Below are 13,347 nucleotides of genomic sequence, written 5' to 3' on the forward strand. Positions count from 1 at the left end.
TGGCCTAGATTCATTACAAGCATATAAGAGCAGAAACAGGAGAGTTGGAGAAGTGCATTGGGATTTGGAATACTTATAGTCCCCTCTGCTTGAAGGATAAAGTGAATGATCTTTTCCCATGAAATCTAACTTTGCCACTGATCTTTGAACTGTTCCCCTAGGTTATTGTGAGAAGTTTTTGTGCCAGGCCTGCACTCAGTTCTAATCTGATACCTTGCTAGAGTTTTCAGCTGTCCTTTACATTTAGTGATTTTAATGCTTCAGTTCTAAAGTCCATGCACTCTTTTGGTGGGAAGACTGGGGATGGAGTAGCACTTGATTTACTGCAGTTTAGCCAAAGAACGTCATTTTTCTAACCGGTTACTCTAAAATTTGTCTTTTGAGGGGGAGGGAATTTAGCTAATCTGTCTTAGACGTGTAGTCTGAGTGATTAAAAATGACTAGCACACTAGAGGGTATTCCGTTTTGTGGAATGAATGGATGCTAGAGTGAATGAATGGCAAGTGGGAGCATTGTTTCATTTACCTGTAATATCACAATAGTTCATCAGTGGCAGGACTTCTTGTATGACTAGACACTAGAAATCATACCACTGGGGGATGGAGGCTGCTGCTCCATTCCAGTGGGCCTATCTGAGGTTGAAATTTATACCCTCTTGGCAGTGACAAGGCATAGGGTTCAGAGTAACAAAATCCTTACTTTGAGGAGGCAGTCTGTCTGCTGTCTGGGGAAGAAAATTACAAAGATCCTGTAGTAGTGTGAGAATGATTAGGCTGATCGCTGCCTGATAAGGTCAGTCCTTTTCTATTTCTACTTCCTACTGTGAATAGTGCTCTCTCTTTAAAACACTGATTTTGACTAATTTCTCTCTTCTCTCTCATCTAATAGGTGAGACCAAGTCGGGGATGCTCTCATAATGAACCTTAACCAGTCAGCTCCACCTGTGCCGCCGTTTGGGCAGCCCCAGCCTGCCTACCTAGGGCATCATCAATCCAGCTATGGTGGGCAACCGGGGTCCACAACCGCCCCCACTTCCTATGGAGCCTACAATGGCCCAGTACCAGGCTATCAGCAAACCCCTCCCCCAGGTATGTTTCCAAGCTTCCTTTGAGCTAAGGAGGGGAATTAGTAGTCTTCAGGTTGGGTTGTATTGCCCTACCTAAGCTGCCTAAAGGGTTGTGGTGACTGGGATTGAGGAACATGAATCTGGCTCTTGGTCACTGAGAGTCCTGTGGGCAGTCTGCCCTTCCCTTTTTTTGTTTTTTGTTTTGTTTTTTTCCCTTTTGGCTGCATCACGTAGCTTGCAGGATCTTAACTCCCTGACCAGGGATCGAACCCAGGCCCACAGCAGTGAAAGTGCCGAGTCCTAACCACTGGACTGCCAGGGAATTCCCACCTTTCCCTGTTTTTTTATAAGGTGACTGTGTCTCTGCCTTAAGACATCTAGTGGGAGCACATCTTCCAGGTTCAATGGCAGTTCACTTCCTGTGGGTGTCACCCTGTGCAGCCTCAGCTGGCTGCATTGTTCACAGCTGGATGGAAGGGTTGTGGTCACAGCTCGTCCAGAGCCTGTGACCAGGATTAATTATTTCTGTTGACCTAAAGTCCCACTGAAATCACTTGTTTCTCATGTATATTGATAATGCCTCTCATCGGACTCATAGTTCTATCTATAAATGACTCTGGGACTTGGGGAACTAGTTCTTGGATGAAAAGTGTGATGTTTGTGTGCCTGATTTTTGGTGCCTCTCATATCTTTCTGCTGATATCATTCCTTTTCCTTTGTTTGAGTTTCTTTGGCTTCTTAGATGTTGTCTAATATCAGGGAAATAAGAGGAAACCAATCTGGTGCTGCCTTAGGATCAGTGTTTGGCTTTTACGTTACTTTTTCATGAAGAGCAGCTGGTAATCTACAGATTATATTATTCATAGGGGTTTTTTAGAAAATGGTTGACATTTGATCTTTGGTTAGGCTAGCTAAGGACTTAGGTATACCAAATGCTTTATGCTTTTTAAGACAGTAAATTCCATAAAGGGATATGGGAGAAAGAAGGCACCAAGGAGGCATAGGTAAGATTTGGGAAATGATTGAAGTTATGACCATTTTAATTATGACTTTGGAGAAAAGAATTGCGAAGTGGTGAGATTAGGTCTCAGGGCTTTGGAGAGCCTTACTCTGGGTTGGGACTTTGGCTGGACAGAGTCCACCTCTGATCTGTCAAGTCCTGGCTTATCAAGGTGGAGTTTGGCATTGCCCCAAGAGGAAGCTCTGTTATTGAGAGGAAAACATATCTGGTTCTATGATGGCTAGTGAGCAGGTTCAGATTAATCATATTCCTGTAGGCAGGTTCTATAGTGTCTAATCTCTACTGAGGGCAGAGCAAAAGAAAAACAAAAAAACAATAGTTTGAACAGGGGTCAGCAATATTTCCAAAGTGATATGCCAAGTAACTAATTGCTTTCTTCCTGCATCTCATGCAGGAAGGATGGTTGGGGGTAGTAGAAGTAGCTTTGATGGCAGCTCTGATGAGCAGAAAGGATGGAGTACAGCTTTTGTGAAGACATAGTGACAGCAGTAATCGGCGGGCAGGTGACCTGTCCTGACTGAACAATTGGGCAGAAACAAATTCTCCAACCTGTGGGAATACTTTCCTGAGCCATGTGCTATTGGGAGTGCCAACACTTAGAAATGGCTGAAAAGAAGATGGGTAGGATGAGTAGAATATATGAAGAAGTGGTTGGCAGAATAGTGTCCCTAACATTTATTTATTTATTTTGGCTGTGCCGTGTCTTAGTTGCGGCATGCAGGATCTTCATTGTGGCATGTTTAGTTGTGGCATGCGGACTCTTAGTTGCGGCATGCATGTGGGATCTAGTTCCCCGAACAGGGATCAAACCCGGGCCCCCTGCATTGGGAGCGCAGAGTCTTACCCACTGGACCAACAGGGATGTCCCGAATAGTCTTCCTCAGAGGTGCCTTTCTTTACAACCTAGTTTAGAATGTTACTTGGTCACCTTCTGTGCCACCTTTCTCACGTATGCTCTAAGTTTCTGAGTTCTGGAGTGGGATCCTTTCCTTTTTTAAAAAAAATTAGTTAATTAATTTATTTTTGGCCGTGTTGGGTCTTTGTTGCTGCGCTCGGGCTTTCTCTAGTTGCGGTGAGCGGGGGCTACTCTTCATTGGAGTGCGCGGGCTTCTCATTGCGGTGGCTTCTTTTGTTGCAGAGCACGGGCTTCAGTAGTTGTGGCTCGAGGGCTCTAGAGCGCAGGCTCAGTAGTTGTGGCTCACGGGCTTAGTTGCTCCACGGCATGTGGGATAATCCTGGATCAGGGCTTGAACCCATGTCCCCTGCATTGGCAGGCGGATTCTTAACCACTGTGCCACCAGGGAAGCCCCGGATCTTTTCCTTAAGAGAGTTGACGTTTTGTCTAGGGTAAGAACGTTAGACTGTCCTGGATTGAGTGAGAGTGTATGGTGATCCTAGGAAGGCCCTACATTTTTGTGGCTCTGGCTACAGCTTCACCTGTAGTATACCTGTCTAGGAGTGTAGAGGCTCTCTGGCTGGGCATCCATGTTCAGAATCTCCTGTAGCTGGAGTTGCATGTTGATGGTGTCCTTTTCATTGCCAAGCTATGGTATTATGCTTGTGATATTGCAGTAAAGGTCTGAGCTTATTGATCCTTGCTTTGCATTCCTTGCTCAGAGTGGAGGAGACAGTTATTTCCCAATTGCCTAGTTTCTCTTCTTTACCCTCAGGTGTTTCAAGAGCCCCACCTTCTTCAGGGGCACCTCCAGCCTCGACAGCACAGGGCCCTTGTGGCCAGACTGCATATGGCCAGTTTGGACAAGGAGATGTACAGAATGGGCCAAGCTCCACTGTTCAGATGCAGAGGTACGTATTTGTTTTTTTTTTAAAACATCTTTATTGGAGTATAATTGCTTTACAGTGGTGTGTTAGTTTCTGCTTTATAACAAAGTGAACCAGCTATACATATACATATATCCCCATATCTCCTCCCTCTTGCGTCTCCCTCCCACCCTCCCTATTCCTCCCCTCTAGGTGGTCACAAAGCACCGAGCTGATCTCCCTGTGCTATGTGGCTGCTTCCCACTAGCTATCTATTTTACATTTGGTAATATATATAAGTCCATGCCACTCTCTCACTTCATCCCAGCTTACCCTTCCCCCTCGCCGTGTCCTCAAGTCCATTCAGAGGTACGTATTTGGCTCAACCTAAAATTGGTCTGATGAGACTGGAAAAATTAGGAATGTGTGAGGGCCTATTTACTTTTCTTTTCTTTTTTTTTTTCTTTGCTTTTCTCTTACATCCCTTTTCCTCTTCCCTTCATCTTTTTGTATTTTGTTCTCATTTTTGCAGGTTACAGGTACTGCTAATGTCCACCCTGTGGATTATTGACCCATCTAAGTACCTGGGTTTTTTTCATATTCTTTCTATTTTTGTGAACTTGGGTTTTTTCCTTGACTAGACATATCTTTAATAATTGTTATGGTCCTTCTGAGCTTACCCTACGGGAAAAACAGGAAAAAAGAACCTCAGGATTATTTATGTCTCTTCTGACTTCCCCTTTTCCTTTACATCAGGCACTTAGTAGGACTTACTGGTTAAGTTTGGATGTGACCAGTTATGAAAGGAAAGATACTCAAAGGAAAACTACATAAATGATGAAAACTTTGGTGGTGCATGACTCAATAAACCCTTGTCTTTGCATGGAAGTCCATTAAAGGAGGGCAGTCATCTCTGTTGGAATGCTGTTTGTTTTTTGGTAAACAAAGAATAAAGTATAACTACGCGTAGGGTACGTGGTAGTGCAAGAGTCACTTACTGACATTTTTATTAGGTGTCCAGAATATACATTTTTAATATTCAACGTAAGCCCGGAGAAAGAGCCTAGGAAACTCTCCCTAACCCTCTGTGTTGGAAAACTTTGAGAAGCAGTATAGGGAATTCATTACTTCATTCATCCACTTAAAAATATTTATTTTGTACTACTATGTGTCAGATGTTGTTCTAGAGGTTGGAGATAAAGCATTATCAAACAGATCAAGTCTCTGCCCTCGTGAGCTTATAGTCTCATGGAGTACACAGAAGATAACAAGTAGTCAAATGTAAATAAGAAATAAAACAGAATAAGGATATTGAGAATGAGTGGTGAGGAGGTAGGGAGCTGTTTTAAATACATTGGTCAAGGAAAGCCTCTCTGAAGTGATGTTTGAAACCACAGTGAAATGATGAAGGGAGGTACCCAGAGATCTGGGGGATGAGTGTCTTAGATAGACGGAACAATGGTGCAAGGGCCCTGGTAGAGAAATTAATTTGGTTGATGTGAAGAAGAGCAAGAATGCCAGTGTGTCTAGAGCAGAGTGGAGAGTGGAGGAGATAAAGTAGGCACATAGGCAGGAGCCATATCATGTAGTGCTTTCTAAGCCATAGTTAGAAGTTTAAATTTGATTTTAGTTGCAGTGGGAAGCCATTGGAGAGTTTTAAGCTGGAGAGTAACATGTTCGCCATTTATTTGTTCGTTCATTTATGTGATGGATCTTTTCATTGTAATGTAAAACACATACACAAAAACCATACAAAACAAAGGTATGGCTTACATACCTTCATAAAGTGGTTACAACCCAGATCAAGAAATAGAACTCTGCCACACACCCCTAAAACCCCTTCCATGTGTTCCAATTCAATCATCACTCTCTCCCTACCCCCATAAGTAACCATTATCCTAACTTTTTTTTTGGCCATGTGGGATCCTAGTTCCCCAGCCAGGATTCGAACCCATGCCCCCTGCAGTGGAAGCACGGAGCCCTAACCACTGGACCACCAGGGAATTCCCTATCCTAACTTTTATAGTAGCCACTTTCTTGTGTTTTTGAAAATAGTTTACATCCAAAGGTACATCCCTAGACACCACAGTTTAGTTTTACCTATTAAGAAAAAACAACTTGATGTGTCTTTTAAGTCTATAGGTTCCCTTTTTATCTCTTTCTTTTTCTTACTATTTATCTGTTGAGGACTCCAAGCTAATTGACCTGAAGAGTTTCCCACAGCCTGGATTATCTGGGTTGCATATTCATGTTGCAGTTCAGTATTTTCCTTTTTCCTTTGTATTTCCTGCAAATTGGCAGCTGAATCCAGAGACTGGATCCAGATTTGATCCGTGTGGATAGTGTGGAGCAAGACTTTGAAGGCACATAATATCTTTTTTTAAAAAATAAATTATTTATTTATTTAATTTATTTATTTTTGGCTGCATTGGGTCTTCATTGCTGTGCACGGGCCTTCTCTAGTTGCGGTGAGCGGGGGCTGCTCTTTGTTGCAGTGCGCGGGCTTCAGTAGTTGTGGCTCATGGGCTCTAGAGCGCAGGTTCAGTTGTTTTGGCGCACAGGCTTAGTTGCTCTGCGGCATGTGGGATCTTCCCGGACCAGGGCTCTAACCCATGTCCCCTGCGTTGGCATGCGGATTCTTAACCACCGTGCCACCAGGGAAGCCTGGCACATAGTATCTTGCTGTCTCTCTTTTTGTGATGTTAGCAGTTGTTGATGCATATGTATATTAATTCACTGGGTTTACAAAATGGTGATACTCTAATTCTTTTGTTTTCCTCATTTATTTGTTTGAATACCATTTTAGACAGTTCTTGTCATCTGTTATTTGTTTACTGGTTGTGCAATTCATGTAGAATAAATGCTTGATTCTTTACCTCTATTTCCTAGTTTATAGGGAAATGAATTGGTTCTCTGTTATCTACAAGGTGACCAACTCTTTTTTTTTTTTTTTTAAATCTTGTAGGGACTTTTTTTTTTTAATTTATTTATTTTTACTTTTGGCTGCGTTGGGTCTTCGTTTCTGTGCGAGGGCTTTCTCTAGTTGCGGCAAGCGGGGGCCACTCTTCATCGTGGTGCACGGGCCTCTCACTATCGCGGCCTCTCTTGTTGCGGAGCACAGGCTCCAGACGCGCAGGCTCAGTGATTGTGGCTCACGGGCGTAGTTGCTCCGCGGCATGTGGGATCTTCCCAGCCCAGGGCTCGAACCCGTGTCCCCTGCATTGGCAGGCAGATTCTCAACCACTGCGCCACCAGGGAAGCCCCTGACCAACTCTTATTTTTAATATCATTATGAATTTATAGTTTTAAACGTATTTGATGGGTTTCAATTCACTGCAATTATCATCATTATTGGAGTGTAAAGTGTCCTGTCTTTGACCAATGCGAGCCTCTTCAAGTTGACTCCTGAGTCCTTTTGACATGACCCTGGTAATCTTTAGGGTCTAATGAGATGTTTCAGGCTTATCTTGTACATTTATATTCTAGACCAGGAATTAGCCATTTTTCCCAGAAATCCTTTATTTTGTTGGTGAGAAATGTTATTTTGTGACTATAACCTGGGCACTAGGAATGTTCATTGCTGCCTGATTGGTCACTTCCTAGGCCTCTTCAGTGGCCATAGCTAAGAAATACATATCTACATATATTAAAGTTACAGTACCTCATTAGTTTAAATACGTACTTTCAGTTCAAATTCAAGACTACAGAACCTTTACTTAACCTCTTCATTATATCTGTATCTCTTTTCTTCCACACCAGGAGTCTTGATTCTCAAGACTGTGGGGATGATGGAATTTGAATATTGGAATATGCCACAATTTCTCATTTATTTTATCCGTTATTATACACAACAATCTCAGTATAACAATGCTAATACTATCACAAATGTGATTAGTAAAAACATTACTTTTTAAAAATTTTGCTCGCGCTCTCCCCATTCTCTAATAATTGAAACAAATATATTTATTTTAAAAAAGAGGTCACTTTGCTGAATTCAAGAGTAGAAGTAGGGAATCCTATGAGGAGGTTATTGCCGGTAGTTCAGGTAAGGGATGATCTTGGCTTGGTTTAGGATGGTAGTGGTAGAGGTGGTAAGAAGCAGTCAGATTTGGGATATATTTTGAAGGTAGAGTCTGTAGGATTAGATGTGAGTTAAGAGAGACAGAGGAATTCTGGATGTCTTTTAACCTGTTGACTTAAGCAATTAGGTAAATAGTGCTATTTACTGGGATGAAGAATATTTGAGAAGGAGCAGATTTGGGGGGTGAAATGAAGGGTTTTATTTTGTACATTATAGGTTTAAGAAAGCTACTAGCTACCAAGTAGAGATGCTGAGTAGGCAGTTGTATATGGATCTGCAGCTAAGGAATGATGTCAGGACTGGAGATACAAATTTGGGAGTCTTCAGTATAGAGACATTATTTAAAGCCATGGGACTAAATGAAATCACTTAGAAAGTGAGCACTGAGAGTAAATAGTAGAGTTGAGGACTGAGTCTTGGAGCTTACCAACATATAAAAGGCAGTCAGAGGGACTTCCCTGGTGGTGCAGTGGTTAAGAATCTGCCTGCCAATGCAGGGGACACAGGTTCAAGCCCTGGTCCCAGAAGATCCCACATGCCACAGAGCATCTAAGCCCGTGTGCCACAACTACTGAGCCTGCGCTCTAGAACCCCCAAGCCACAACTACTGAGCCCAGGTGCTGCAACTACTGAAGCACGTGCACCTAGAGTCCGTGCTCTGCAACAAAGAGAAGCCACCGCAATGAGAAGCCTGCCATGAAGAGTAGCCCCTGCTTGCCCGCGTACAGCAACGAAGACCCAACGTAGCCAAAAAGAAATAAATGAATAAATAAATTTATTAAAAAAAAAAAAAAGACAGTCAGAAGAGGAGCTATCAAAACACAACGAGGGACTTCCCTGGTGGTCCAGCAGTTAAGACTCCGTGCTCCCAATGCAGGAGCCTGGGTTCGATCCCTGGTCAGGGAACTAAGAGCCTGCATGCTGCAACTAAAGATCCCACATGCCACAACTAAAGACCTGGCACAGCCAAATCAATCAAACAAACAAACAAACACACTGAGAAAGAGCAGTAGTGAGGTAGGAGATTAGCCTGGCAGAGTAGCATCCTGAAACTAGGTGAAGAAAGTATTTTAGGAAGTAAAGAGAATAATCAGCTGTGTCATTTGCTGCTGACGGGTGAGATGTAGACGAAGAATTGACTGTTGGGTTTGGCAAGGTTCGACATCATTGACAGATGTAGTTTCAGTGGAGATACGAAGGCAGGTGAAAGAATTTCAGCTGGTAAGTAGATTAATGTAACCTAAAACCCTTCTGCCACAAACATCTAGAAAGGGGAGAGGAAATAGAAACAATTCTTTTTTTTCAAATACATAATCAAGCTTAAAAGAAAGAAAGTGAAATCCTCAAGTGCCAGAGACCAGGTGGGAACTGAAAATCAGAGTGGTAAGTTGACACTGTGGCTGCCTGTGGAGAGGGTGGAAATTATCATCTTGAGAACCTGTGGGCTTAAGTTTAAGCCGGTACCTTGGGCATTTCTGAGCTGAGGTTTAGAACTGAGACCTTGTTTATGAAGTCTGGACCTAGGCTACACCTTCAGTGAACAGGTAGACCAGAAAAAAAAAATCTGCACACTGGCTGAGGGAAATAATAAGGAGTCCTGTTTCTCCCAGGCTGGCTGTGGCTAAGTGGGGGAAAAAAGAAAAGGTCTTGGGACTGCAAATGAACCTGTCTTTTTGGGGTGGTGAAAATGTTCTAAAGTTGGATTCTGGTGATGGTTGCACAACTCTGTAAATTTACTAAAGACCGTTGAATTGTACACACTTAAAAGGAGTGAATTTAATGGTATGAAAACTATATCTTAAAACTTAAAAAAAATTTTGATCTTGGGCAGCAGTATGATTGGAGTACCTTCCAGAAGCAAATGCTAAACAACCACTCTCCCTCAATCCAGGCCGTTAGGGTTTCTCAGAGGAAAAAAATATCGATTAGAGGAAACAGGGACTATTAGAGGAGAGCAGTTAGTAGACTAGTACCTTGATTGAGGGACTGTAACTGTCAACGTAGAATTACGTACCTAGCGAAGAGAGAGGGCGAGTAAAGACATTTGCAGACAAAGACTGAGAGGTTACCATGTATAGGCCTTGGTTGAGAAAACTACTAAGGGATTTACTAAGGAAAAAAAGGAAAATGAACCTAGAAAGAAAGATCTTTAAAGAGAGAGAGGAATAGTAATTAAAGAAGTAGAGATAGGGAATTCCCTGGCAGTCCAGTAGTTGGACTCTGCACTTCCATTGCAGGGCACACGGGTTCAATCCCAGGTCCAGGAACTAAGATTCCACAAGCTGTGTGGCGTGACCAAAAGAAAAAAGAGACAGCGTATAGACCAATTCTTTTCTAATGTTTGGCTAAAAGAAGAGCAAGAGCTTGAGGGGGATGTGAGGTTTTAGAGCAATTTTATTTGATTGGATTTTTTAAACAACTTCATTGAGATATAATTCACATACCATGCAATTCACCCATTTAAAGTGTACCAATTTAATAGTTTTCAGTATATTCACGGAGATGTGCAACCATGACTATAGTCAGTTTTAGAACATTTTCATCACCTCAAGAAGAAACACCGTATCCTTTATCTAAGTAGCTATCCCTATTTAGGTTTTCCTTAAATTCCTCACTCCCCCAATGTTAAGCAACCACTAATCTACTTTCTGTCTCTATAGATTTCCCTATTCTGGACTTTCATATTAGTGGAATCATATACTATATGATATTTTGTAACAGACTTCTTTCACTTAGCATAATGTTTTCAGTGTTCATTTATGTTGTACCATGTATCAGTACTTCATTCTTTTTATTACAGTATCTCGTATACATATAATACTACATTTTCTTTATCTGTTGATGGACATTTGGGTTGTTTCCACTAATAGTTGGTTATTTTTTGAGATGTTTGTATGTTTTTGTGCTGATGGGAATGATCAAAGAGAGAGACATTAAACAGAAAGTACATTGGAAGACAAGTTCCGGAATGGAAAAAGATATTTACATATAAAGTAGGTATAAACATAAAGTAGTATCCAGAGTATGTAAAGAACTGCTACTAATCAATAAGAAAAAGTCAATTCAGTTGAAAAAAATAATGGGCAAAAACCAGAATAGGTATTTTATGAAATAAGGGATACTAATGGCCAAAGAACGTATTAAAAAGCTGTTCAACCTCTTGAGTAAAGAAAAAAGTAAAAATTAAAAACCACAACAAGGGACTTCCCTGGTGGCACAGTGGTTAAGAATCCACCTGCCAATGCAGGGGACACGGGTTTGAGCCCTGGTCTAGGAAGATCCCACATGCTGCGGAGCAACTAAGCCTGTGCGCCACAACTACTGAAGCCTGCGCCTAGAGCCAGTGCTCTGCAACAAGAGAAGCCACCGCAATGGGAAGCCCGCGCACCACAACGAAGAGTAGTCCCCGCTTTCTGCAACTAGAGAAAGCCCGCGCGCAGCAACGAAGACCCAACACAGCCAAAAATGAATAAATAAATAAATTAATCAATTTATTTAAAAAAACACACAACAAGATACTCCTGTGTATCCATCAGATTGGCAAAATTAAAAAGTCTGGGGGCTTCCCTGGTGGCGCAGTGGTTAAGAATCCGCCTGCCAACACAGGGGACACGGGTTCGATCCCTCGTCTGGGAAGATCCCACATGCCGCGGAGCAACTGAGCCCGTGCGCCACAGCTACTGAGCCTGTGCTCTAGAGACCGCAGGCCACGACTACTGAAGCCCGCGCGCCTAAAGCCCGTGCTCCTCAACAAGGGAGGCCACCGCAATGAGAAGCCTGCGCACCGCAACAAAGAGTGGCCCCCGCTCGCCGCAACTAGGGAAAGCCCACGCACGGCAACGAAGACCCAACACAGCCAAAAATAAATAAATAAAATAATAATTAAAAAAAAAAAAAAAAGTCTGACAGTACTAAATATTGCTGAGCATATGGAGTATCAGGAACTCTCATCCACTGGTGGTCAGATGCAAATTAGTACAACTACTATGGGAAAATAACTTGGAATTACCTGTTAAAATTAAAGATATGCATATCATATAAACCAGTAATTTCACTCATAGCTATATGCCTTAGAAAAAACTCATGTATGTATAAACAAGTTGAATATATGATTGAACATAGCAACATTATTGATAATATCCCAAAATTGGAAAACCCCCAATATCCATCTGTAGTAAAATGCTTAAGTAAATCATGGCATATTTATTTAGTGGAATAGCATTTAGTGATGAAAGAGAATGCTAAATGCAACAGCATAGATGAATTCATAAACATATGGCTGAACAAAAGAAGCAAAGTAAGTTCAGAGTACGTACAATGTGATTCTGTTTACAAAAGTTTAAAAACCTGACATAGCTGAATTATATTGTTTTAAAGACAAGGGAACAATTATCAAGAAGTTGGGAAAGTAGTTATCTTTGGGAGAAAGGAGAGGGCTGTGATGGAGGAGAGGCACACAGGGCCTTTGGTGTATTCTATTTGTTGACTTGCTTTTTGGTTACATGGGTTTTTGTATTATTCAGCAGTACGTGTATGTTTTATGTATTTTTTTCTATTTATGTTATATTTCACAATTAAAAAGTAAAGTATTGATACATTGGACTAAGAATTGGGTCTGGGTTCTAGTTCTAGAATAGTCTGCTACTTATACCCTTAGTGTCTTAGTTTTCTGTCTGCTCTGTTTCCCTCATTAATTTGCTGTGAGAATTAAATTAAATAAAGCACTTAGAGATGCTTTGTAAATTATAAAGCTATGTACAGATAAGGTGTTGGTTTATTGTTACTATGGTATGTGATAGAATACCACTGGGTAGTGGAGAGTATTATCCATGTTAATAGAGTAGTACCATGGAATATAATTATTCTGACAAGGATTTATGAGCATCTGCCATGGGGCTAACAGTATGTTTGTTGCTATGGAAGACAAAAAATGCAAAGCCCAACAAAGAGCTTAGGGAGGTAAGTTTCACTAGCATATTGCCCAGAAAATACTAGTTGAATGAACAAATGAAAAGTGTGAAACTGCAGAACTAGTAGAAGCTGACCAAACATAATAAAGTTCTAGTTATTTAGTAGAGACAAAATAAGCAGGAAGGATAAATCAGAATTTCAGTGTAACAGGCTACCGTTGTGAAGAATTTGATTCATTCTTGAAATCCCAGAAGGAGCTTGTTATGTATAATAATCTATGTTATAGATTTCTGCAGTAACATTACTGTAAAACACTGTTGCAATTGCTAGTTGGTATACAATGATATTGGAATGATTTTGAATTTATATATTAATATGCCATCTGATACCATGGGAGTATCCAAGACAGCTGTCCAAGTAACGAGGCTTTGCTAGAGAGACCCAGCTAGAAGTCTACCTGGCTTATGTCCTGTTTGTCTAGTCCTTAACTCTGGTAGAGTTAGCATC

At 41.5% G+C, this 13,347-nt stretch overlaps 1 protein-coding gene across 5 annotated transcripts in view; it reads left to right on the top strand.

Annotated features, from left to right (window-relative positions):
* SEC24C (SEC24 homolog C, COPII coat complex component) overlaps nucleotides 1–13,347 on the top strand; it is a 37,310-nt gene that overhangs the window by 11,789 nt on the left and 12,174 nt on the right. For 4 of the 5 annotated variants that reach the window (XM_068547843.1, XM_068547842.1, XM_068547844.1 and 1 more), the window contains 2 exons: nucleotides 889–1,088; nucleotides 3,758–3,893. In XM_068547843.1, the coding sequence (XP_068403944.1) occupies nucleotides 917–1,088; nucleotides 3,758–3,893 (308 nt within the window). In that variant the 5' untranslated portion in view covers nucleotides 889–916. Of the gene's footprint in view, nucleotides 1–655; nucleotides 793–888; nucleotides 1,089–3,757; nucleotides 3,894–13,347 lie in introns of those variants that run through there. The other variant, XM_068547845.1, reaches the window with a different exon arrangement.

Source organism: Eschrichtius robustus, chromosome 7, assembly GCF_028021215.1.
Source record: "Eschrichtius robustus isolate mEscRob2 chromosome 7, mEscRob2.pri, whole genome shotgun sequence".
Classification (NCBI taxonomy): Eukaryota; Metazoa; Chordata; class Mammalia; order Artiodactyla; family Eschrichtiidae; genus Eschrichtius; species Eschrichtius robustus.